Source organism: Lacerta agilis, chromosome 13, assembly GCF_009819535.1.
Source record: "Lacerta agilis isolate rLacAgi1 chromosome 13, rLacAgi1.pri, whole genome shotgun sequence".
NCBI lineage: Eukaryota > Metazoa > Chordata > Lepidosauria > Squamata > Lacertidae > Lacerta > Lacerta agilis.
In genome coordinates, this window is record NC_046324.1 from 13,817,800 (window position 1) to 13,845,749 (window position 27,950).

A 27,950-nucleotide genomic window follows, 5' to 3' on the forward strand; every position below is an offset into this window, starting at 1 on the left:
CATGAGAAGAGAAGACTCCCTGGAAAAGACCCTGATGTTGGGAAAGATGGAGGGCACAAGGAGAAGGGGACGACAAAGGATGAGATGGTTGGACAGTATCCTCGAAGCTACTAACATGAGTTTGGCCAAACTGCGGGAGGCAGTGAATGATAGACGTGCCTGGCGTGCTCTGGTCCATGGGGTCACGAAGAGTCGGACACGACTGAACGACTGAACAACAACAACATGTAAAACAAGAATACAGAAACTCCTATGACAGGGAAGGAGAACCTCAGGCCCTCTCTAGCCCAGCATCCTGTTCTCACAGCGACCAACCAGATACTTACAAGAAACCCACAAGTGGGACCTGAGTAACTGGCATTTGGAAGCATACTGCCTAGAACTGTGAAGGCAGAGTTGTAAAACAACTTCACCATCACCACTAAAATATCTGTTAAACAAGTAACGTAATGGCATTTAGAATTCTATTTATTTATTTATTTGAATCAATATACCGCCCTATACTCACAGGTCTCAGGGTGGTTCACAGATCACAATATATAAAATCAAAATAAAATATAAAATATAACTTCCACATTATATAAAATCAAAATAAGAATAACCCAATAACATGCCCCCCCAAGCTACATTTTAAAAGGGCATAGGATGTCAATCAGGCCTGGTTTAAAAGGAACGTTTTTGCCTGGTGCCTAAAGGTATAAAATGAAGGTGCCAGGCAAACTTCCCTGGGGAGAGCATTCCACAAATAGGGAGCCGCTGCAGAGAAGGCCCCATTCTCGTGTTGCCACCCTCTGCATGAAGAAGGGTCTCAGAAAGTGATCTCAGGTTACGGGTAGGTTCATATGGAAAGAGGCAGTCCTTGAGGTATTGTTGTGGTCCTGAGCCGTTTAAGGGTTTATAGGTCAAAACCAGCACTTTGAATTGGGCCGGAAACTGATTGGTAGTCAGTGCAGTCGGACCAGGGTCAGTGTCATATGCTCAAACTGTCTTGCTCTGGTGAGCAACCTGCCTGCTGAATTCTGCACCAGCTAAAGTTTCTGAAGTGTCTTCAGGGGCAGCCTTACGTATAACGCACTGCAGTAATCTAACCTTGAAGTTACCAGAGCACAGACAGCAGTAGTTAGGCTATCCCTGTCCAGATAGGGGTGTAGCTGGTCCACCAGCTGAAGCTGATAGAAGGCACTCTGGGCCACTGAGGCCACCTGAGCTTTGAGCGACAGCAAATGATCCTGCTTGGCAGGGGGTTGGACTGGATGGCCCTTGTGGTCTCTTCCAACTCTATGATTCTATGAATACCCCCAAGCTGCGAACCAGCTCCTTCAGGTGAAGTGTAACCTAAGGTTACCAATTTTTTTTCAATGAATATGGGGACACTTTTCAACTTTCATGGGTTTTGTATGGGGACTGATTTGTAAATCCGGGAACTGTCCCCGGGAAACTGGGGTGTCTGGTAACCTTAGTGTAACCCCATCAAGAGCAGGAGACCTCCCAGCCATCTGGTCTAGGGAACCACCCACTAGATTCTAGAAAAAAACATGCAGTCACTTTCAAATCAATTTTGGTAACTTTCTAACAATATATAAAAACTGATTCTTGCTTCTTTTACAAACACCACCAACCAGCAGCTTTGGGTGCATTATAGTTTCAGTTGATTGCTACATATTGAATTATAAATGTCCTCCGTTAGGGGTTCGTATGTCTTTTCTTTGTCATTCAGGAAATACAGAGTGTCTTTGATAGCTGCTGGGTCAAATCCTTCTTGGGCTAACTGCACCTTCCGGTGTTTGAATGTTCCGGTGACCTCAATGGCATCCTGCAACAACAAAGGAAAAGGCAAAATCACAGTGCAATCCTATGCATGTTTACTCAAATGTAAGGCACAGTATTCAGAGGGGCTTACTCTCAGGTAAACAGGATATTATCAGTTGGGCAATATCTTTACTGGAATCAACAAAAATGCCAAAAATAATGACAAGTGTCTGAGCTTTCAAGAACTCTTTATCAGGCAAGTTGTTACACAAAATATGAGGAAGTAGGGAAAATGAAAAGTACAAAGTTTACCAAATCTCTATATATAAAAATGTTCCCATTGTGTGTATGCCGGAAACCTATGTTCTCTGTAACTGCTGCATCAAATTAGGACAAAGCATAACTTGACCATCAAGGAAGGAGCTGGCATAATAAAAATTAAAAAAAACCACACCTGTCATACCTAAAATAAAGGATAAAGGGGGGGAAAGTGGTGCGCCTATTATACCTCACCAGCAAAAGGAATGAAGACTCCAACAGCATCCAATAGAAAGGCGGATTGCCTGCTGACGTCATCAGAGCCCGCAGTAGGCCTCCATAAGGTGCCCAGTGCCCTCACTTAAAATGGCCGCTGCACACTCACAGGCATTTTAAAATTTCCCAAGTGCCCTCACCTAAAATGGCTGCCGCAGCTTCGCATGTTCAACACACACAGTCCCAAGTGATCAATACCACCGACCAATGTGTTCTTTAATGTAAAATGCATCTCTGGGTTATTTGTGGGGCATAGGAATTCGTTCATTCACATGGTCTGAGGGACAGTGGACCGGCCCATGGCTGAAAAAGGTTGCTGACCCCTGCTCTAGAGGGACAGGGAAGAACAAAAACAGGAGCTTAAAAATTAGTCTGGCTGGTGTAGCTATGAAGTCAGCTTTTAGGCCCAGCTCCAAGGTGTAGGTTAAAGTTGAGTCCATCCCTGAGATTAAGAGTCTCAGGCTCTACTGACTGAGCTCCTCTTTTAAAGCATCCAAGCTGCTGGCCATCACCGCCCCTTGTGGGAGCAATTTCAAATGTACTGTGTTTAAAAGTATGTTGCGTGGCGATGTCCCGACCCCCCGTGGAAAATAAATGACACATGACACACACAATATATAAGGTTAATGGGCAGAAAAAGGCCACAACTTTTATTGGTTACGGATGATGAGCGGCATTGGCTTAGGCATTGGATCTAACCGACTATATCTGTCTCCAGCCCATGTGCTGGAAGTCCGGGAAGGGTTAACCACCAGTAGAGGGAGTCCTGCTGATGCACATCAACTAGGAACCCCCCCCCGGGGTCACCGATAGGGGGCGTGCCTTAGACCCTAACCTCCCTAGGCTTCAGACAGGGCCACGCCCCCCAGAATCCTTTAACGGAATACCCTTCAAAATGCAGGACAGGTGATGGCGCAACCTCCCCTGTTCATTTCTACAGAAATATTCCAATGCCTAACCGCCAAAACTAAGAGTTGTGACGATTGCTATGAGGTAGGCGAAAACCAAGTGGAAAAATTCCTACCAGGCCTCTCAACGGCGACCAACCGAGGTCCATAGCACGGTCCGAAAAAGGAAGAAAACCTGAAAGGGCAGGTGGGTGGGAAAACCGGAGCAGCGCCCTGCTTAAATGGGGCAGGCCACAGTGACGCAGCTGGGATTCCCCCTATTGCACAGGGGCTGGGCACCCACCCCCTGCGCACGTGGGGCAGGCACCCACCCCCTCCTGCAACACCACCTCCTTCTAAGGATGGAAGTGGCTTTCTTTGTCCATCCTTTTCCAACATTTATAATTCTAGTGTTATGATGCATAGGGGGGAAAACATTCTTCTGTCCTTTTTTCTGCATTTCATGCATCATTTTATACCCTTCTATCCTGTTGACTCTTGCTTGCCTTTTCTCTAAAAAAATAATCCTGAATGCCGTAATCATTCTTCTTACAGGAGTGGTAGAATCAAAGGTGTGCAGATTCCTACCGTATTGTAACTTCCATGAATACTGCAACCTGTTCCATGGTGAAAATGGTACTTAGTAAGGCAAACTTACCTGGATCCTCACAAAACGAGGCCTTGCATAAGCAGGCAGGTAGTCTACAACGTGTTTGTAGAGTTGTCCCCCATCAAATTCACAGCCGTCTGTTAGGCGTACAGACGCCATGCCTATCCTGCCCTCGTGACCTGCAAGGCAATCATTATAGTCACTTGTGTTTCTAAACCGCATCACAAGAAGTTCCTGATACAGCTTACTAAATTTTTTTTTTCAAACAGTATAAATCATAAAAAAACAGGCTGTCTTGAAAACTTGTCAAATAGTCAAGGTATACTTGACTATTTCAATATACCTGAAGGAGCATCTCCACCCCCATCATTCAGCCCGGACACTGAGGTCCAGCTCTGAGGGTCTTCTGGCGGTTCCCTCACTGTGAGAAGTGAGGTTGCAGGAAACCAGGCAGAGGGCCTTCTCGGTAGTGGTGCCCGCCCTCTGGAACGCCCTCCCATCAGACGCCAAGGAAATAAGCAACTATCTGATTTTTAGAAGACATCTGAAGGCAGCCTTGTTTAGGGAAGTTTTTAACGTTTTCATGTTTTATTGTGCTTTTAATATTCTGTTGGGAGCCGCCCAGAATGGCTGGGAAAATCCAGCCAGATGGGCGGGGTATAAATAATAAATTATGAGTTGGAGAAGAAGACCACAGCTGCCTGAAGTCTACCGCTGCCCTACATCAAGAACGTGAACTAAAAACAGCCAAATTATGTGGCCAATCTCTACAGTTAGGCAAGTGCTTTGGGAACCCGGAGGTTTCAGCTGAACCATGGCTGTTCAACACTGTAGTCACACTGGTAAAGGACTAGTGTGTGGGATGAGAGAGCTTCCTTGTACACGTAGGTGAAAGGACTACAGTTTTTTAAGCCAAAAAGTAAGGAGAAGGGGCTGGAATAGTCTTGATGGAACCAGTCTCCTTCCAGGGCTTCTAAGGTCTATGACCTTGAATGTTACTGACATAGGAGCCCCTAGCCAGGGCTGTGAGAACATGGTTGCATACTTTGTTATGAGCTAATCTGTGCTTTTTTGTCACTTGGAAAGGAACACCTGGCACTGAATACTGTTTACTCAAAGGATTTGTGGTTTCGGATAGAATATTTGGCACTCACAACTGAATCTGCCAGATCAGCTCAAGTGTTTATGAGAGATTCTGTCACTGTGAACTTACGTCAGGTAGCAAATATATAGGATCTATCTAAAAGGGGTGAAAAGGTTTAGCCTAGGGATAAATTAAAAAAAAAAAGTGAAGGGTTACCAAGACTTGCTACTCTTCCCCTTGCTGCAAGACCAGTTTGCAATTAGGTATTTCAGTCTTCTATTTGGTTTTTTAGGCCCATGGGGAGCTGAGCTATATTTCCTCCATCTGCTGTAACATAATCTGAGAAGAGGATAAGGAACTCTGGACTATTATTCAGTTCTCTTGTTGGCGAAATCTTTCCCATGGCAATTAGGTGTTTACCTCTTCAACAGAGGTAGGTGAAAACAAAGGAAAGCAGCTTTAAGCACACTTGGCAATCAAGCTCTAAATGTTGGTGGCAGAAACGGAGCACACAGCAAAAGACTTCTATTGTTTGCCATTTTTCCTTAATTAAAAAAAGAAAGACGTTTACTGAAAACATAACACATTTAATCACATAATCAAATTTTATTCTTCTGATAGATTTGCTTTATAAGGGTTTGTTTTATTGTTTTTAATGTTTGATCTTTTATCGTGTTTTTAATATTCTGTTGGGAGCCACCCAGAGTGGCTGGGGAAAGTCAGCCAGATGGGTGTGATATAAATAATAATAATAATAATAATAATAATAATAATTGTATTTTTTAATTTTGTATTTGTTGCATTCATTTATATATTTAATTGGGAGGTGTTTTAATGCTCCAATGGAACTGTTACTGTGTATTTTAATTTGTATTGATCTTATGATTTGTAATTACAATTTTGTTGATTTTATAATTGTAAACTGGTGAGGTGCCATTTTGGCATATACTGTAAAGGTTATATAAATAAATACACATTTTTTTAAAAAAAAAATGTCCATAATTGTATAAATGGAACTTGTCACAGATCAGCCTTTTCTATTTTTAAAGAAAAGAAAAGAAAAGCATATAGTAAAATAATCTGCAATCCTTTGCACTTAGTCCTATAGAACTTAGTGTGGCTTTATGTTTGAGTAGACATGTATACAGTGGTACTTTGGTTTACAAACTTAATCCATTCTGGAAGTCCGTTCTTAAACCAAGACGTGCTTTCCCATAGCAGTGGGGGACTCAATTTACAAATGGAACACACTCAACAGGAAGCGGAACATGTTCTTAACCCAAGGCAAAGTTCACAAACCAAAACACCTACTTCCAGGTTTGCAGTGTTCTTAATCCAAGTTGTTCATAAACTAAGATGTTCTTAAACCAAGGTACCACTGTAAGTTAATACAGTGGTACCTCGGGTTAAGAATTTAATTCGTTCCGGAGGTCCATTCTTAACCTGAAACTGTTCTTAACATGAGGTACCACTTTAGCTAATGGGGCCTCCCGCCGCCACCGCGCTGCCTCCGCACGATTTCTGTTCTTATCCTGAAGCAAAGTTCTTAACCTGAAGCGTTATTTCTGGGTTGGCGGGGTATGTAACCTGAAGCGTATGTAACCCGAGGTACCACTGTATTTTGGTTCATACAAAATATCCACTTCTGCCACTGATTTCCTAATGTTTAAAAACCGACCGCCTTTAAGAATTCATCCTAATTCAACTTTCCTTCTCTGCAACTCAAAATGCATTTACAAATGCTGAAAAACAATATTTTGGCTTTGTCTAGAAAGATAACGATTCCCTTCTCTGCTGCTACCTTTTTAATGTTGACACATTACTCTACAATCATGGTTACAACAAAATTCAAATGTGTTATAAGGAAAATACAGAAGGTGGAACAGAGATCTTCTGATCATCTAGGATGGGTGTTGAGGGAGTGTAGCAGCCACAATGATGGAAAGAAGGTCATTTCTCTCTCTCTTTTCAAGAAGCCACAAAACTATTATCTTTGACACCAGAGCATTCATACTATACCTGGAATGGGCACACCATATACATTTGCCTCCTGAATAAAGTTGATCAGTCCCAGAATATCTGCAACTTCAGTTGTAGCAACATTTTCTCCTTTCCATCTGAGATTTTTTTTTGGGGGGGGGGAGTGTGGCAGGGGAGAAAATCCCAGTGAGTACCAGTACAGGTTACAAAAAAAAGCCTACTGATGATGATGATAATGATAACAATTAGTTATAATAAATTGAAGACAACCACGAGGTTGACATGCATCTGCTTATTTCATTCATTACGTTTCAGTACATTTCCAAGCACAATTCAAAGTGTTGGTGCTGACCTTTAAAGCCCTAAACGGCCTCAGCCCAGTATACCTGAAGGAGCATCTCCACCCCCATCGTTCAACCCAGACACTGAGGTCCAGCTCCGAGGGCCTTCTGGCGGTTCCCTCCCTGCGAGTAGTGAGGTTACAGGGAACCAGGCAAAGGGCCTTCTCGGTGGTGGCACCCGTCCTGTGGAACGCCCTCCCATCAGATGTCAAGGAAATAAACAACTATTTGACTTTTAGACGACATCTGAAGGCAGCCCTCTTTAGGGAAGTTTTTAATGTTTGATGTTTTATCGTGTTTTTAATATTCTGTTGGGAGTCACCCAGAGTGGCTGGGGAAACCCAGCCAGATAGGCGGGGTATAAATAATAAGTTATTGTTATTACCATTATAATTATTATTACTCACCATGCAAATTGAGCATTCAAGTTTTGTATTTAAATGTTGGACATGTGACGATTGTGATGGTACGGTGTAGCTTGTCATATGACTGCATTGTTACAAGGACATTGAGCCCAGATCAACTTCAACCCCTCACTTCACTGTGCCAGTCTTGAACTTTAAGCTGTTGTCAGAGTGGAGCTAGCAGGCACTGGGGGGAGTGGAGGCCAGCGTTGGGGTAGTGGTGGTCACACTAAGGCCAAGGAGGAAAGCTAGGAGCCACTCATGAGATGCAACTCAAACAGGAAACTTTCTATAGCTCTTTCCATGTAGGTAAGGTAAAAAAGGTAAAGGACCCCTGGACGGTTAAGTCCAGTCAAAGGTGACTATGGGATTGCAGCGCTCATCTCATTTTCAGGCCAAGGGAGCCGGCGTTTGTCCACAGACAGTTTTCTGGGTCATGTGGCCAGGAGGACTAAACCACTTCTGGCACAACAGAACACCGCGATGGAAACCAGAGCGCATGGAAATGCCGTTTACCTTCCTGCTGCAGCGGGACCTATTTATCTATTTGCACTGGCATGCTTTCAAACTGCTAGGTTGGCAGAAGCAATGGGAGCTCACCCCATCGCAGGGATTCGAACTGCCGACCTTCCGATCGGCAAGCCCAAGAGACTCAGTGGTTTAGACCACAGGGCCCAATGGCCACCCTGGGTGGATGGGGCCAGTTCAGAGGCTGAAACCATTTAAACCTCTGGAAGATGCCCCAAACTGCACTTCTGACTAGCTACCACATAGGGCATCCGTGCAAGTGTTTTCAATTTTTTAGCTTTCATGGCTCCAGCCCTAACACAATAATATGGAACCCCCTCTGCAAGGCCATTTCATATTGCCATTTCAGCAAGTCTGTTATGTGGACTGAGCAAGAGGTCAACAGGGGGGGGGGGGAGGAGAGACAGGGTGTGTGTGTCCCCAACCTGCACTACATAGTGACATGATCACCCAAATTCTCTGCTGCACATCTTCTTTCTGATGAGCTGCATACATTAAGAACCCACAATTATTTGCTCACAGCTTTTAAAGGTCATAAATATATATATATTATAAGCCAACAAACCGGAATGTGTCTCCAACTCGGTCATGGAAATAAATGAAGTTGTTATGGTCAATCATTAAAAGATCACCGCTGTTGAAATATAAATCCCCTTTCTGGAAAACATCTCTTAGCTTTTTCTTTTCAGTCTGGCTCTTGGCTCCCACATATCCACTAAATGGTGCAAACCGTGTTATTTTACAAACTAGCAGTCCCACTTCACCTATAAAGAAGAAGAATAAAAACCAAGCAAGAATAAAAAGGCCGCCCCATACTGGGAAGTTTTTAAGGTCTGATGTTTCACTCTGTTTTGTTATATTCTGTTGGAAGCTGCCCAGAGTGGCTGGGGCAACTCAGTCAGGTGGGCTGGGTACAATCTATGTATCAATCTATCTATTATTACATTTGTTAGTTGCTTTAAAAAATAAATTGCTGAAGCAAATCAATGAGATAAAATAAAACAGACAATACCAATCAAAACCCTCAAATTTAAAACAATATATCATACAAAATACCCCAAATGCTCATCTAATAATGTAATAATGACAAGAAGAAGAAGAAGAGAAGAGTTTGGATTTGATATCCCGCTTTTCACTACCCGAAGGAGTCTCAAAGCGGCTAACGTTCTCCTTTCCCTCCTCCCCCACAACAAACACTCTGTGAGGCGAGTGGGGATGACAGACTTCAAAGAAGTGTGACTAGCCCAAGGTCACCCAGCAGCTGCATGTGGAGGAGTGGAGACACGAACCCGGTTCCCCAGATTACGAGTCTACCGCTCCTAACCACTACACCACACTGGCTCTCAAGTCCTAGCCACCCCAGATGAACACCACCGTAGAGGAAGGCTAGCTTAGTTACAAAATATTTGAGTGAATATAAAGGTCTTAGCCTGTTAGCGATGGTGTCAGGCATGTTTCCTTGGGTATAACATTTCACAGATGGAATTGTTTCGTTCACGAGTAGGGAATTTGTGGCCTTCCAGATGTTGCTAGACTGCAATGCCCATCAGCTGCAGTGAGCATGGCCAGTGTTCAGGGATGATGGGAGCTGCAGTCCAGCAACCTTTAAAAGGCCTATTGTTCTCCGCACCTCGTTTAGGTTAGCTGCGCTTCAAAATGATGTGCAAACAAGGCCCACGTTATTATAAACTAAAACGGCAGCTCAAAGCAACAGCAGCATTGAATTTTATCGGCAAATAAAGAAGTAAAACATATGTACCTTTAGGAACTTTTATACAGTAGCCATCTTCATTTCTGAAAGGTTCATCTTTCTCTACATCATATTTAATCAGGTCATAGCGCATTATTTTCTAATGAAAATGATGGTGATGATAAAGATTATTATTACTAATTTAATTTATATACCGCCCTATACCTGGAGGTCTCATATACATTGCATTTTTCTACATACAGACCCCAATATTGTTGATATATAAAAAAGAGAACATTTTAAGCATCATATACATGCTTGGCAGTGTCATGGACTTGTTCAGCTGACACACTTGGAAGCAGCGACGGCTGCTGCGCTACCTTGAACACCAGCTGTTAGACGGTGAGGCGAAGCAGCTCAACAAAGCCCCACTGCCCCTCCAACTTGCAAGGAGACCCTCCCTGGAGCCTGAAGAGGTCCTCTTTGGGATCTGAGGTAGGTCTCCTTGCGGGTCACTGGGACTCTCCTGGGTGCTCCCCATTTTATGTGATTTCGCATAAACACACAGGGGCCTGGAACCGAACCCCCACCTGTATTAATATAGAGGTTCAGATCATGATGGATGGATTCTGGTAGTGTGAGCTTCTGACGACGTTGTTGTATCTTCAAAATTAAACTAGCTTTTTCAATATTTTTATACAGTGGTACCTCTGGTTGCAAACGGAATCCATTCTGGAGCCCCGTTCGCAACATAAAAAGCCCGTAACCTGAAGCGCGGAATCTGTGCATGTGTGCAGCGCGATTTGGCGTTTCTGCACATGCACAAAGCGCGATTTAGCACTTCTGCACATGCACAAATTGCCGAACCTGGAAGTAACCCGTTCCAGTACTTCCGGGTTCGGTGCGTTCGTATCCCGTGACGAACACAACCCGCAGCTATCGTAACACAAGATACGACTGTATATACATAACCAACCTGAAGTATCATGCCTAATCTTGGTAAACAGGGACCACTGGAACACATTTTCACTTACCTTATGCAAATAATTTAATCTTCCCACGGCTCCGATTTTTCCAGTATAGTTCACAAAGCCTACATTGCCTTCCGTGGCTGCGTAAAACTCAAAAATGCGTATGTTTCCAAACCTCCGGATGAATTCCCTCCAAACGTCAGCCCTTAAGCCATTACCCAAGGCAATTCTTACCCTATGGTTGTGATCGTTGTCTTTCTAGAAATAAAAGGAAGAAGTCATGATTCCAGAAGGGCATTAAGGGTGTTCAGCAGAGAATGAGCTAGCCAGAAAATATTGCAGTATTTCATACATGCAAAAAGCAATCCACACTCGCCAGCGGAAGGTGGAGGCTTCTATGAGAAGCATAGGGAGCTGCCTTATAAAGGATCAGATTAATAATAATAATAATAATAATAATAATAATAAGTATTAAAAACACAATAAAACATCAAACATTAAAAATTTCCCTAAACAGGGCTGCATTCAGATGTCATCTAAAAGTCAGATAGTTGTTTATTTCCTTGACATCTGGTGGGAGGGCGTTCCACAGGGCGGATGCCACTACCGAGAAGGCCCTCTGCCTGGTTCCCTGGGGTGGAGACGCTCCTTCAGGTATACAGGGCTGAGGCCGTTTCGGGCTTTAAAGGTCAGCACCAACACTTGGAATTGTGCTCGGAAACGTACATCAAAAGTCAGAATTGTCTTATCAAAGCCAATGGTGCCCAGGGGCAAAAGTGGGCAGAGAAACCAATGCAAATCTTTGCTGGGGAGCTTAATTATACAGAGTCAGAGCATAGGTGCATCTAGCTCAGTGCTGTCTACACTGACTGGGAGGTGCACTGGGGGGGGGGGTCTCCCCCAGCCCTAACCTAGACATGCTGGGGATCGAACTGGGGACCTTCTGTATGCAAGGCAGTTGCTCTACCACCGAGCTACGGCATCCTGTTGTACTGCAGACGAGTTTCTACATACTTCCCTCTCTTTCCTCCATCCCGACAAGCAAGAGTCATTATTCAGAGTTCAAGGACTGTGAGGGGAGAGACTTTGTCAGGCAAGGCCTCCTTCCACCTGCCTTGCCCCACCCTCTACTCTCTGCTTGTCAATTTGTATTGCATTATGTACTGTGGCTTGCCGTTGTTTTATTGATTATAGTTTAGAAATTATTTATTGGAACTGCTGAGTGGATTTCTGTTTTAACTTTTATATATTGATATTATTATTTCATACTATTCTAATGATTGTTGAATGTTACTTTTTTATGTAGGTTGCTTATTTTAAAGTTTTGTTTTATCATCACATTTTTTTGTATTGCATTGTTGTTGTTGATCAGTCGTTAAGTCGTGTCCGACTCTTCGTGACCCCATGGACCAGAGCACGCCAGGCACGCCTATCCTTCACTGCCTCCCGCAGTTTGGCCAAACTCATGCCAGTCGCTTCGAGAACACTGTCCAACCATCTCATCCTCTGTCGTCCCCTTCTCCTTGTGCCCTCCATCTTTCCCAACATCAGGGTCTTTTCTAGGGAGTCTTCTCTTCTCATGAGGTGGCCAAAGTACTGGAGCCTCAACTTCAGGATCTGTCTTTCTAGTGAGCACTCAGGGCTGATTTCTTTAAGAATGGATAGGTTTGATCTTCTTGCAGTCCATGGGACTCTCAAGAGTCTCCTCCATTAGATTGTACATTTTTTGTTTCTTCAGCTTGTAAACCGCCTTGAGTATTGTAAGATAGAAAGACGGTATACAAATTAAAAAGATGAAAAGATGGGACACTCTAGGACAGGGGTCAGCAAACCTTTCCAGCCATGGGCCGGTCCACTGTCCCTCAGACCTTGTGGGGGGCTGGACTATATTTTGAAAAAAAATATGAATGAATTCCTATGCCCCACAAATAACCCAGAGATGCATTTTAAATAAAAGGACACATTATAAAAAAAAACACACGCTGATTCCCGGACCGTCTGCGGGCCGGATATAGAAGGCGATTGGGCCGCATCCAGCCCCCAGGCCTTAGGTTGCCTACCCATGGTCTAGGACAACAAGGCTATGCTCTGCCTCCATGGTTGGAGGCAGTGATGCTTCTGAATAATGGCTGCTTGAAGCCAAAGGAGGAGAGAGGGCTCTTGTGTTCGAATCCTGCTCGGGGTTTTCCTCACACAAATCTAGTTGGCTACTATGAGAACAGGATGCTGGACCTGATGGTCCTTGGCCTGATCCAGCTGGCTCTTCTTATGTTCTCTCCACATGACACCACAATGGCTAGCTTTGGTCCTTCCATGTATCATCCCCCCACTTGCTTTTTTGACCACGGGAGTCCTGAGATTTATTTTTCCGCTTAGAAAAGCTTCTCCAGGGGAGAGCTATTATTAACCCGCCGTCTGTCCCTTTGTTTTCCATTCATCCCTATCCACCCGAGTAAAGGAGATGATGCAAAATAAAGGCGGCAAAGGTTAGATCTGAGCTACGATCAAATCCAAAAGGAACCATACCACAAAATAATGCACTTTTTAAAAATCCTGGTTATGAACCACTTACAATGTACTGTACTGATATTTGTTTATTTTTTTCCTGTTAACATTTCAAATATATGTAACTCTGAAAGGATTGTGATTTTTTTGGTGTCCCACATATATTTTGTCTCAGTTAATAAAATTCCTTTAAAGATTAAAAAAATATGCACCTGTAAACAGGGAGAGTAGAACATGAGAAAACACTGTTACTGAGTGCAGCCGAACCCATGACAGAGCCTTCTCGGTAGAGGCCCCACATTTAGGGAATGCCTTGCCTGGTGATGTGTATCTGATCCCCTCATTCTTAACATTTAGGCACAACATTACAATATTCCTGTTTCACCTTAGCATTCAGTGGCTAAATGATAATATTTCTGGCAATTCTGAAATCATCAGTTGTGAGGGTACATGGTTGTCATCGTTGTTGTCGTTTAAACAAAAAAGAAATGGAGGCAGTGAGAAATTTTACTTTCTTGGGCTCCATGATCACTGCGGATGGTGACAGCAGTCACGAAATTAAAATATCCCTGCTTCTTGGGAGGAAAGCAATGACAAACCTAGACAGCATCTAAAAAAGTAGAGATATCACCTTGCCGACAAAGGTCCGTATAGTTAAAGCTATGGTTTCCCCAGTAGTGATGTATGGAAGTGAGAGCTGGACCATAAAGAAGACTGGTCGCCGAAGAATTGATGCTTTTGAATTATGGTGCTGGAGGAAACTCTTGAGAGTCCCATGGACTGCAAAAAGATCAAACTTATCCATCCTTAAAGAAATCAGCCCTGAGTGCCCACTGGAAGGACAGATCCTGAAGTTGAGGCTCCAATACTTTGGCCACCTCATGAGAAGAGAAGACTCCCTGGAAAAGACCCTGATGTTGGGAAAGATGGAGGGCACAAGGAGAAGGGGATGACAGAGGATGAGATGGTTGGACAGTGTTCTCGAAGCTACCAACATGAGTCTGACCAAACTGTGGGAGACAGTGGAAGACAGGAGTGCCTGGTGTGCTCTGGTCCATGGGGTCACGAAGAGTCGGACTCAACTGAACGACTGAACAACAACAACAACAACAACAACAACAACAACAACAACAACAACTGTTTGCCTCCCTGTGCTCCTTTGGATGGAAACACAAGATAACAATCGAAATAATAACTTGGTTGTTGTTGTTGCCTAACATTGTGATCTGCTCTTTGTTTTAAGCTCAGTGCTGGTTATTCATTTTTTTCATGCCTATTATATAATGAACTGTTGTTTTATATAAATGATGTACCCTAGCCTGAGATCAATAGGTATAGAGTTGGCTATAAATATATTAAAACTTAGTAGTTTCAAACCTTTGTTTGCAGACAACAGGACTATATATTTGCAGGATTACAGCTAATTCCCCCTGTTGATTACTATTATTAATTCAATTTATTAGCTGCTTTTTTTGGCCACGGCAACTCAAAGCAGCTTATAATATTCTAAGCAAAATACACATACATTAAAACCAGCATTAAAAAAACCCCACATTAAAACACCCTACCCACGAAAAAAGGCGATAGATCGTTAAAAGCCAAAGGCATGATGAAAAAAAGAACATTTTTGCCTGGCTCCTAAAGATATGCAGTGGTGATGTCAGCCTCCCCACTTTTTACCATTTTTAAATGCCAGCTGTCCTTACTTCTGCCCTTGGAAACCAGCTGCAGAACAGGAAGGGAATCAGTGCTAAAAATGATATTCGGAAAAACTTACAGGAAAGTATATGTGGAAACAGAAGGGTAAAATATGGCCTTCTCACAACTGCCCTTTGTAAATGCTTTCCCAGTCATCCCATGATGAGCAGGGCCAGATTTAGGTTTGATGTGGCCCTAAGCTACTGAAGGTAATGGGGCCCTTTATATGTCCAGCTGTCCTTTGTCAACAACAAATTGCCGCTGGTTTTTTTTGTGTTGAATATATGCTATATGGTAATTTATGGACCTAATAGGTATCTAAAGCCATTTGCGCATGTTGCCATGCAACCAATCCATGCAGAATGTAGGCACCCTATATTTAGAAATGAGCAAACCAGTGATATTTTAGGGAGCATGCAAGCAGGAAGGGCTGTTACTTACACCATAGGAGCCTACACAACACAAAACACTGTTGCTGTATGTAGGTTTTATTTTATTTGTTTTTTATCTTATATTTTGGAAATGTACATCCAGTTTTTTTCCCCTTTACATTTTTTGGGGGGCCCCAAGAGAGTGGGGCACTAAGCTATAGCTTGTTTAGCTTATACTTAAATCTGGCACTGACCGTGAGACAAATCCAGGGCTTGGAACAGCATGTTTGTTTCTTTACATGTAGTTCTTCCCTGATAAATTTGCACCTAATTGACCCAGCCATGGTGGTACCAGGATAAATTGATCTGCTCTGTATGGGGAAAGTGCACGCATGAAGACTTTTAAAGGAGCTAATCTTTATTTTTATGTAAAAAACAACAACAAAAAACAGCTCTTGCTCTTCCTGTTTCCGTCATGGAAATTAAGCTCCACGGTTCCTCTTGACCAGGTTTAATGATCAGTTATAAATCTGTACTGCTGAAGAGTTTTATAACACCCGCAGGAAAAGCAAATCGCATCGCTAAAAGCCACCTTGTTTTGTATTACACCCTCATTATCACAAATATACACCTGTGGGCTTTATTCTCAACTTTGAAGTTATTTCCTCATGTAACTGAGCATGCCAATTACAGGTGGGTAGCCGTGTTGGTCTGCCATAGTCAAAACAAAATAAAAAATTCCTTCCAGTAGCACCTTAGAGACCAACTAAGTTTGTTCTTGGTGTGAGCTTTCGTGTGCATGCAAATAAAGGACTCTGTCTTATGATAAAGATAGTTCTGAAGATGTGTGCATGCACACGAAAGCTCATACCAAGAACAAACTTAGTTGGTCTCTAAGGTGCTACTGGAAGGAATTTTCTATTTTGTTTTGAGCATGCCAACTTTGACAACAGTCTATGCTGAGCTTTATTAAATTCTTAAAATGGCTGGCATAAATGCCAGCTGGTTTTTGTAACTCCTCACTGGAGTAGTTTCTGTTGGTGAAAATGTGCAGAGCGTTCTTCCAGACACAACTGAAAATCCTTGCTCAACCACTATATTCACACTGCAGGATATATTAACCGCAAGCAAATAAAGGAATCTATCTTATGATAGAGATAGGTAGAGGAACTCAGTTTTCAGTTAGCACCTGCTAGTTAAGCCCCCCCCCCCCACACCCCACACCCCACTTTAGCTCTCTTTGCTTTGGAACAGATCCCTTAACATTTCTTCCAGCGAGATGCATGTGTCTTTATACCGAGAGTCACATGACACTAGGTCTTGCTTCCTGAACCAGGCTCTAAAGACTGCTCCCTTGATATCCCCAAGGATTACTGGAGCCATTTATTTCTGTTTGGTTTGCAGCCAAATAGACTGAGGCAGGTGTAAACTTCCCACTATTCAGTTTAATTGCGTATTAACTGGAAAACCTGCTGTTCAATTAGCTACACCCCTAAGGAAGATTAAATAAATAAAGAGTTCAGCTCGTGTTTTAAGCTCATGCATATCTCTGCTTATTGAGCCGAAAGTTGATTGCAACCAAACGCAGCCATTAAGTCTCAATTTTTCTTGCTTAAATAGTGCGTACAAAGCTCAAATCTAATACAGTGGTACCTTGGTTCTCAAACGTTTTGGTACCCAAACAACTTGGAACCCAAACACTGCAAACCCGGAAGTAAGTGTTCTGGTTTGCAAACTTTTTTGGGAAGTCGAGTGTGCTCCGTTTGGAGTGTTACATTGAGGTCTGCCTGTTTTTGCTATTTATTTTGCATTTTTGTTTTAGCGGTTCTTTTTGTTTCGTTTTTGTGACCGTGTGGAACCCACTTCAGCTACTGATTGATGGATTGTGTGACTGCAGTACATTGTTTATTGCTTTCATTTTATGGATCGATGGTCTCGTTAGATAGCAAAAATCGTGTTAAATTGCTGTTTTAGGGGTTGTTTTTAAAAGTGTGGAACGGATTAATCCATTTTGCATTACTTTCTATGGGAAAGCGCGCCTTGGTTTTGGAACGCTTTGGTTTTGGAAGGGACAGATTAAGTTTGAGAACCAAGGTACTACTGTACTGTTCTACAACTGGCATGCAAAGTGAACGGAGGGAAAGATCTTGTCCGTGGTATACCTATGGGGGTTCACCTTCCTCACAGAGATTCTAGGTCCCTCTCCACTATTTGACTTATTTATTTAATAAATTTGTATGCTGCGTTAGAAGAATAGTCTATTTCCTTTCAAAAACTGATTCTGTCCACCTAAGCACTGCTTGGCCATGGTGCCACAAAGGTGCTTGAAGGGGTGCTGTTTATAGAGTCGAGCTCAGCAATGCAATTGTGCCTGTATTCAGAGCTGCAGAGGTTTCAAGGTCCTGAAAGACAACCCAGATACAGAAGACAATTTAGTCCGCCATAATCTATAGACTCCACCTCCCACCACTGGCAATGGACAACGCGTAGTGGGGTTGCTGGAGGAAGAGCAGAGCTGCTTCAGTTGGCATTGCACCAGCAAGTATTCTTATGCAGAACATTCCTGGCGCATTCCAGTCCCTCCTACAGTGCAAAGGGCAGCTGAGAAACTAAAAATTAGATTTCTTAGAATGGTTTAAATTTCTTACGTACAAAGTGCTCTCCACGTCGCAGAACACCAAGTCCACATTACCTTAATATACCTCCAGCTTGCATAACTTGTGATCCAAGCAAACTGCAGCCTACTAGCTGTGGACTGCAGCCTGACAAACCTTTTGTTTTTGTAGCTACAGGCAAGAAGTGGGACAGAAGGTTTCTGAAGCTTCTGAAGGGTTGTCATGTATAGCTGGTGGAATTACCAGTAGATTCAGCTTGGAGCAGGAGGGGGAAACCTCAGGTCTTGAATGCATCCCTCCCTGCCTCTCTGTCTGGCCTTTGGGACTCTGCCCAGGTCACAATCCACATAGGCCCTGCCTCAAGTGCTTTTGCCTGGTTAGAATGTGCCCATGATCTCTGATAATGTCTCTTGTTGTCTGGATGGAGGAGAGAGGGGTGTGTGTGTCTGTGTGTGTGTGCATGAGAACATGTGGCAACCAGCCTACCATACAAAGGGAAAATTCACTTCCATTGCTCTGTCCACTTTTGCCTTTGGCTATAATAATAATAATAATAATAATAATAATAGACCCCGCTCATCTGGCTGGGTTGCCCAAGACACTCTGGGCGGCTTCCAGGACATAAAAACATCATCAAACATTAATAGTGACAATCTGAGCCAATATAAAAGTCACAATAATGTCAAAATAAACAACTTATATCAGGCAAAGCAGCATTCAACAATCCATCAGAATCCAATAGTAAACAGTAAAATTGGTATGTGGCCCTTGGGAGGTTTTCCAGAAGGGAATGTGGCCCTTGGCATGGAAAGCATTCCCCCGCCCCCGGCTTAGAGAGTCACAAGTTGTGCAAGAGCGGCTTTAATCCAGAAAGGCCGTGGATCCAACAGATGAACTTGGCCCAAGTCTTCCTTTAGAATTAATTTTGTCGTCTAAGAAATGGGCTCTTTCGAAACAAAATTAAAAAAATAAAAATAAATTCCTTCCAGTAGCACCTTAGAGACCAACTACGTTTGTTCTTGGTATGTGCTACTGGAAGGATTTTTATTATTATTTTTTATTTTGTTTTGACTATGGCAGACCAACACGGCTACCTACCTGTAATGGGCTCTTTCAAGTTCATGTGAAGGTACAGATTATTCTTTTTACAGAAGCCACAAGTGCTAACAAACCATATATATAATACTTTAAAGAAATAAATAAATAGGGATTGAATCAAGACCAGTTCTAACAATATCTGTAGAAGCTCTCTCTCTCTCTCTCTCTCTCTCTCTCTCTCTCTCTCACACACACACACACACACACACACACATATACACAGACGTCAGAGGAATAAATTACCGGTACCTCGGGCACATTGCACAAATAACGAAGCACCTCTCCAATGTACTGTATAACAGTGACGTTGTATTTTCTGCAGTCATCCCAAAACTGCGTAGCTGAAAATTTTGAACGTAATGCAAGAGTTGCACCTACAAGCAAATGAGACAGTGGAATTAGATACTAACACACACACTCCTACTGAAGGATATACCGTATTTTTCCATGTATAACATGCCCCCTTGTATAAGACGCCCCCCTATTTTGGGAGCTTCAACCAATCACCCGGCCCCACAATGCACTGCCCGTGTATGAGACGAGTCCCGTTTTCAAACATTATTTTGAGTTTAAAAAAACCTAGTCTCATACACAGAAAACTACGGTATACATCATCTTCTGATGCTGCTGTGGGAAAATTGCAACCTATCCTGAAGGACTGCACATTCCTGTCTGAGAGCCCACGTACACTTTGTACAGGACAGAATTCTGGACTGCACCACTTCAGAATACAGACCCAGATGTCTGAACACTCTACTGTGTAAAAGTGTTGTGTGTAGTAACACAGAACCATTGAGCAGTTGTTGTTGTTGTTGTTGTTGTTGTTGTTGTTGTTGTTTGTTTAGTCGTCTTAGTCTCTCCGTGACCCCATGAACTGGAGCATGCCTTGCAAACTCTTACTTTCTTCTCAAAGCTTCTCCTTTTTTATGTCCATGGAGTTTTCTTGGCAAAATACTGGAGTGGATTGCCAGTTCCTTCTCCAGGTGGATCAGATTTAATCTAAACTCTCCACTATGACCTGCCCGTCTTGGGTGGCCCTGCACGGTATAGCTCATAACTTCTTGGAGTTATTCAAGCCCCTTCGCCACAACAAGGCAGTGATCCATGAAGGGGCCATTGAGCAGACACTTTGCTAAAAACTCATTCCACCATCTTGAGCCTGTGTGATAAGTAATCATAGACACACCCACATAGTCCCTCCCTGGAATGCTCTGTCCCACGGGACTAGGGCCCTGCAGGACATGATCCCTTTCCACAGCGCCTGTAAGACACAGTTATTCCGCCTGGCCTTCAATTTGAATTAGTCTGATCCTCTATTCCCTTTCCCCTTCCCTTTTTCTATGAAGAAACCCTTCTGGGACCCCACATTTTAATTCTTCCCTGGTCTCCTTGCTGGCCCTAGTAGGACCAACTTGGCCAGTTAGCCCTGGTGATCATTTGATGTGTACTGACTGGAGTCCCCCCACCCCCGCAAAAAATGACCCCATAATTTTTAAATTTTATTGATATTGATGCTGCATTTTATGTTGTATTTTATGCTGTTTTAAAGTCACATTTTAATCAATGTTTTATATTTGCTGTTAGCCGCCCTGTGCCCAGTTTTTTAACCGGGAAGGGCGGGGTATAAATAAAAAATTATCATCATCATCATCATCATATCTCACCAGTGCTAGCCAGCACTACCAATAAGCAGGAATGATGGGAACTGAACTCCCAACAATATCCGGAAAGGCAACAAGTTCCCACGCCTGCAGTAAATCCTAATTTGTTTCCACTCAGTTCAAACGGTATTGTCCCTGAATGAGCACCATCAAAACGTATTTCTGTCTGTTTGCACCCATGGTTACTTCTCCAAGAGCCTCCAAGGGCATGTGGTGTGGGAGCTGTTTCCTTGCGGCAAGATCCTAGAAACCTTCGGGGAAATGTATATGAAGGAACGATGGGGGAAAGGGCCAAGAAATGCTGATTCTACACTCCTGGCTCAGTTCGGTGGCTAGAAGCAAAGTAAACATGCTACAGTGGAATCTCGTTCCAAAACAAAGTCAAGTTATTAATCCAACTAAGCCCCCCTTACCTTGCAGGATGCAGCCGTGGACCCCAATTAAAAGGGCGGCACTGTGATAGAGCGGCAGAGCGGTATAGATAACATCTGCTGAAGTAACACCGCTGGCAATAATCAGACCACAGGCCAATAATGTGCGTTCATGGGTAATCAATGCAGCTTTCGGGAGACCTGTGTGAAGAGAAAAGTTGTTTTGTTTTTCATTAGACGGGAAACAAGTACAGTCGTACCTTGGATCCCGAACGCCTTGCGAGTCGAAAATTTTGACTCCTGAACCTGGAAGTGAGCTTCCTGCAGCCAATTGGAAGCCGTGCCTTGGTTTCCAAACGTTTTGGAAGTCGAATGGACTTCCGGAACGGATTCCGTTCAACTTCTGAGGTACCACTGTACAGGGCAATGACATGTATGAACCTACTATAATGATTTCCAAACCTCTAATAACCAGAGAAGGCTTTATATGTCAATTCATCTCCTACACCTTATCCTCATTATTAAAAGCCCCATTCATGTAAAAAAAAAACAAAAAAAAAACTTGCATGTTAGGGAGAAGGCTAAGTTAGGACACATTCACAACATACATTTGAAGCACTTTAAACAGTTGTGGCTTCCCCCAATTAATTCTGGGAGCTGTAGTTTGTTAAGGGTGCCACAAGCTGTTAGGAGGCTCCTATTCCACTTCCAGGATTCCCTGAGAAGATTGATTGTTAAACAACTTTGGGAACTGAAGAGATAGTCATAATTAACGTTTGTCGGTTGTTTTCAATGGGACTAAAACGTAGCCGACTTAGCTTGGATCCAACCTGGGTTGTTATTGTTTTTTTTCATCCAACAGAAGCCGTTCAAAAAACAACCATGGTCTCTTTTCTTAGTAGAACATACCCACATCCATGGGCGTAGCCAGGATTTTTGTTAGGGGGAGAGGGCAGGCCTTTTGTTGTGGGGGGGGGCAGAACCTCAGTTAGCTATGTATTTTTACTGATTTTGAGTGGGGGCAGCTGTCCCCTCCTGACCCCCCTAGGCTACGTCCATGCCTTAATATGCTTCCGTTTGCAAACTACCACATTGCTTAATACACAACTACAGCTAGTTTTGTCTTCCGGGTTTTAGACACTTTAGAGACACTGTCCTTTTCCTCAGGCACTTTCAGTGAAGTTTTGCAATATGTCAATTAGATTTCCTCATAAGATATTTTAAAACCAGCCAGTGAATAAAATAAGCCAGCTGCAATTCTGTACACCCAGTTGCCTGGAAATCAGTCCCACTGAACTAAACAGGACTTACGGTATTTCTGCATGTAAACCAAGGTATCCCTAGATTGTGGTTTTTTTTATTATTACTGTACCTGTAGTCCCAGAGGTATATATGTACAGAGCAGGACTTTTAAAAGTGACATTTGATCTCCAAGACACTGGAATAGGCTCATCTGAAGCAGCATCCATTTTGTCAACGAAACTGTCGATCCCCTCTGTCTTGGAGGTCCTACTTAAGTAATAGACAGTCACATTCTCTTCCTTCAGGACTGGAAGCACTTCTTCAATGGCTGATGCTAATTCTTTAAGGAGGAGAGAAGAAATGGTTACTTGAAGGGGGGAAAGGCCCATTGTTCAATAAAGGTTTGTTCTATGGTGCTTTACTCTGAAATGTTTTTGCTGTGCTCTTCATAGCATGGCCAGATGCAAAAGGAAAAGAAAAGAGTTGTGTAGAAGGAGGGGATTTCAGGAGGCGTAGCTTCGAAACCTCAGAAAAGTCATGTGCCGTTGTTGCTCATTTCCACAATGGCGGAACAAGCGGCACAGAACACAAACTGCAGGCTACATGGGAGAGATCAGCTTTTGGTGAGAAGGAGAATGCAGGCCATCAAGATGCAGGCCACTCACATATAACAGGGTCCACAGCAAACATCTTGCCAAATTTATTTCCACAAATATTTAGGTGTGCCATATAAAGGAAGGCAAAATACTGCAAGGTATCAGAAACACAGGTGTCATATTTTCACGATACATCTGGAAAAATGCTAGCCGGCGTGTTTCCTAACAATTTGAAATTGCACGATGCCTGGATTTGTGTGTCACTATAGGGACCCTCATGAGATTGTTCATTATCAAGTGTGAGGGTTCTCCCCCCCCCACCTGCGTATGTGAGCTAACTCCAATGGGAGGGTGACTCAATAGCCCAGGGGATTTCCTTCTTCTTTCATGCATCGTTTCTGAAAGGCTCCCATAATGACATGGAAAATGTATCTGCGGTTATCTGTGTGCTCCTGTTCCACCCTGCATGAGAGACTGCCCAAAAGCCACTGTGAGCATGGTTCTCTTTTTGGAAGGCATTCCCAAAACGGGAAGTGTTGACACAGATGTGTATGGCTCAGGGGTGGGGTTGTGACCTCCAGCAGGGTCTTCTCTGTGGCAGCACCCTCATTAAGGAACTTTTCCCTTTCGTCTCCTACATGATCATCACTTAAACATAGCATTGTTCACTTAAGCATTTTCGCCAGTGCATTTAGTACAGTGGTACCTTGGTTCTCAAATCCCTTGGTTCTCAAACGTCTTGGTTCCCTAACGCCGAAAACACAGAAGAAAGTGTTTCGGTTTTCAAACGTTTTTTGGAAGCTGAACGTCCAATACGGTTGTTGGCTATTGTTTCCGAGGCACTTGCACCAATTAGAAGCTGCGCCTTGGTTTTCGAACATTTTGAAGTCAAACCGACTTCTGGAATGGATTAAGTTTGGCGCTTTTGTTTTTGCTGTTTATTTTGCGTTTTTGTTTTTGAGGCTTTTTCGGTTCATTTGTTTTTGTGACTGTGTGGAACCCAGTTCAGCTACTGATTGGTTGATTGATTGTGTGACTGTGGAAATGAATAAAAGCCCCCCCATCCAAACACTATCACCAGTGCTGGCAAGGGATTTTTTTTTTTTATCACCTACAATACTGTCTTGCTTATTTTATAGTACAGTACATCGATTATTGCTTTCATTCTATGGATCAATGGTCCCATTAGATAGTAAAATTCATGTTAAATTGCTGTTTTAGGGGTTGTTTTTAAAAGTCTGCAACGGATTAATTCGTTTGCATTCCTTTCTATGGGAAAGTGCACCTTGCTTTTGGAACGCTTTGGTTTTGGAACGGACTTCCAGAATGGATTAAGCGGCTTAGTCATGCTGGCCACATGACCCAGAAGCTGTACACCGGCTCCCTCGGCCAGTAAAGCGAGATGAGCACCACAACCCCAGAGTCATCCGCGACTGGACCTAATGGTCAGGGGTCGCTTTACCTTTTAAGATTGCCATATTTTTATTTGACTCTGCTCCTTAGCCTTTAATAGCCACCTGACACACGGAAATAGGGCGGCTGAAGCATTTCCTAGGCGACAGCTAAGTGGTGGGACAGAAGACAAGCCCATAGGTTCAGGCCAGTGGCTGATCTAGTCCAGCACTGTTCCCAAAGTGGCCAACCACAGACCTATGGGAAGCCGTTAAGCAATGCAAGACCTCTCTCCCCTCCTGCAGTTTCCAGTAGCTGGTATTCAGAAGCATATGGCCTCTGACCATGGAGGCAGAGTAGGCCCCTCATGGCTAGCATTGATAGTATTCTCCTCCATGAATTTGCCTAACCCTTTTTTAAAAGCCATCCAAGTTGGCAGCCCCCACTGCCTCCTGCAGCAGTGAATTCCATAGGTTAACAATGCGCCATGCCAAGAAGTATTTCTTTTGCCTGTTCTGAATCCTCCAACGTTCAGCTTCTTTGGATTTCTGTGAGTTCTAGTGTTATGAGAGAGGGAGGAAAACTTTTTGCTCAGTTGGTTACAGCGTGGTGCTGATACTGCCAAGGTTGCGTGTTCAATCCCCGTATGGGACGGCTGCATATTCCTGCATTGCAGGGGGTTGGACTAGATGATCCTCGTGGTCCCTTCCAACTCTACAGTTCTACGATTCTATCCACTTTCTCCATGTCATTTATAATTGTACACACCTTTATGCTGTCGCCCCTTACTTACCTTTTCTCCAAAACTCAAAATGTTGCAACCATTCCTCATAGGAAGGTTTCTTTGTCTCCTCAGTCATTTTGGTTGCCCTTTTCCGACCCTTTTAGAACTCTACAATATCATTTTTGAGGCAAGGCAACCATCACAGACTTGTATAACTAATGTAATGATTCCTAGCAAGGAATTTGATCTCTAGCATGGAATTTGCCTTTTTTTCACAGCTGCTGCACACTGAGTCAACACCTTCATTAAATTATTGACTATGAGTCCCAGATCCCATTCCTTATCAGTCACCTCCAGGTGAGACCCCACGGGCATATATACATGAAATTAATAATAATAATAATAATAATAATAATAATAAATGTCCCAAAATGCATCACTTTACACTTGTTTACATTGAATTATACCTGACATTTCACTGCCCATTCACTCAGTTTGGATGGCTGCTTAGAAATTTCTGTGCGGTTCTTCTCATATACCGGTATATTATCAGATTGTCACTTATCAGTCCTCTGTTTGCCACTGAAAGTCATATTGATACAGTACTTGGTCATAACTGATTCTTGCTCCGTAATGAGCCTGTATCTACAACTCATGATTGCAAACATACCTTTGCTCTCACTTACTACTCACACTGACCCAATGTCAAACTGCTGATAGAGCTTAGTAAAACATATGGAACGCCAACTATTCAGGTCACTCTATTGGTAGGTATAACCCCTTTTCTTCAGAAAGTCTCCTATCCCTTTCACAGCTACATGAGAGAGAAATGCAACAGGGGACACCACGCTCCATGCCTAATGTAAAAATAAGCTGCACCTTAATAATGAAGCTTAATAATAGGAAGCAGTGTTAAAAGTGTCATTTGCATTTTAATAAGGCACAATATTGCTGTCAAAACAGTGAATAATCTTGTGGAACCTCACATTTATGGTGAGCGTGAGGATTTTTTTTCTTTCAACCTCTTCTTGTTCTTCTATTACCTCTGATGAACAATATATTATTATTATTATTATTATTATTATTATTATTATATAACAATAATAATTTTTTATTTATACCCCGCCCTTCCCCGCGAAACCAGGCTCAGGGCGGCTAACACCAATAAAATCACAACAAAAACATAAAACAGTTCATTAAAATACAGATTAAAATACAATGTAAAACTAAATCTAAACTTCAGCCTCATTTTTAAGTTGCAAAACCTGTTGATCAGAGGCAACATAAGTGAAACACTGGCACTTCAAGGTTCCCTCCCTCAAACCTGGTTTTGAAAAAAGTTCTTTTCCATTGACTTGACGGTGTGAAGCACCAGGTTGTCATGCCATCGTCTCATTCTTCCTTCAAAGAGCTCAGCACACACAGCTCCACCATCCTTCTGGGAGCTCATCCTTCCAACACCCCTGTGAGGTGGGCTAAAGCTGAGGTTGTTTGCACGACCCAAAGGTCACGCTGTGGGATTCTGAGCGGGTTTCCCACCACCATAGGAGCCAACTCCTAGGGGCTGAAGTACCCCCCCCCCCCGCTAAAATATTTGAGAGGGCCAAGGCTCCCCCAGAGTTGATTAGCATTGCCACATTATGTACACAGTGACACATCATGTAATCCATTATATCAGTGTGGGGCTTATCTGCACCCCCCCCCCATATTTTATTCAAGTTGGCACCCCTGCCCATCACTCTAGCCACCAGTGCTAGGTTTTAACCTGTGGAGGCCTCTACTCTACGCAATCGACATCTCACAAATTATCTCCTAATATGTTTTTTATTTTACCAACCATTTTAATAAAGCTTCCAATCAAGCTACTCGAGAATCACAGAAAGCTTCGTATCCTGGGAGGGCTGCTGAACTACGAAAGGTTGGTTGTAATTTTCTTTTGATCCTTGGTTGCGGGGCCCCTAAAAGGCGTGGGTACCACCAGGCGTGCGGCCACTAAAAAAAGGTTAAAAATGAAAACTTAACCTGGACAGTTAAGTCCAGTCAGAGGTGACTATGGGGTTGCGGCGCTCATCTCGCTTTCAGGCCGAGGGAGCCAGCGTTTGTCCACAGACAGCTTACCAGAATTCCAGGTCATGACTTAACCGCTTCTGGCGCAACGGAACACCGTGAAGGAAACCAAAGCGCATGGAAACGCCATTTACCTTTCTGCCACAGCAGTACCTTTTTTATCTACTTGCACTGGGGTGCTTTCTTCTTGCTGCTAGGTTGGCAGGAGGTGGGACAGAGCAACTAAGCCACTACCAGCTGTGGGGGAAGGAGAAGCGGAGGTCCTCACCTGGGTCGGCCAGCAGCACCTTGGCGCCGCTGCACTGGAAGCAATGCACCAAGGACCTGGCCCTGATGTTGCAGTTGAGGCAGGCCATGGCGCAGCCCAGCTTGGCGCAGCCCAGCCACAGCCACACGTAGGCGGGCTCGTTGCCCAGGAAGAGCGCCACGGCATCGCCCTGCTGCAGCCCCGCGTGCTCCCTCAGCGCCCTCGCCACCTGGTTGCTTCGCCGCTCCACCTGCTCGTAGGTGTACACCTCGTCTCGGAAGAGCAGCATGGGCTTTTGTGGCGCCTGGCGCGCCCGCTGCCTGAAGACCTCCAGCAGCGTCCGCGGCGGGACGCGCGAGGCGGAGCGGCGCGCCCGCTGCGCCACGCGCACCAGCCGCAGGAAGAAGCCCAAGTCCTGGAAGAGGTAAGGGCACGCCAGGTTCACCAGCAGAGGCAGCAGCAGCAGACCCGCCAGCGCCGTGTACAGGCACGGGAACATGGCCTCGACGACGCCTTGGAGAGGCTCGGCCACCGGCGCCAACTCGTCGCTCCTCTCTGCCCAAGCGCGCCGAGCGCACTGAGGCG

At 43.8% G+C, this 27,950-nt stretch overlaps 1 protein-coding gene across 1 annotated transcript; it reads right to left on the reverse strand.

Annotated features, from left to right (window-relative positions):
- Positions 1 to 1,552: 1,552 nt before the first annotated feature.
- SLC27A2 (solute carrier family 27 member 2) lies at positions 1,553 to 27,950 on the reverse strand. The gene is made up of 10 exons (XM_033167560.1): positions 27,387 to 27,950; positions 22,470 to 22,679; positions 21,140 to 21,298; positions 19,315 to 19,439; positions 10,842 to 11,036; positions 9,877 to 9,967; positions 8,683 to 8,881; positions 6,884 to 6,981; positions 3,829 to 3,959; positions 1,553 to 1,813 (listed from the first exon to the last, which is right to left on the reverse strand). Exons 1-10 carry the CDS (start codon positions 27,862 to 27,864, stop codon positions 1,637 to 1,639), a joined length of 1,863 nt encoding a protein of 620 aa, XP_033023451.1. The 5' UTR covers positions 27,865 to 27,950; the 3' UTR covers positions 1,553 to 1,636.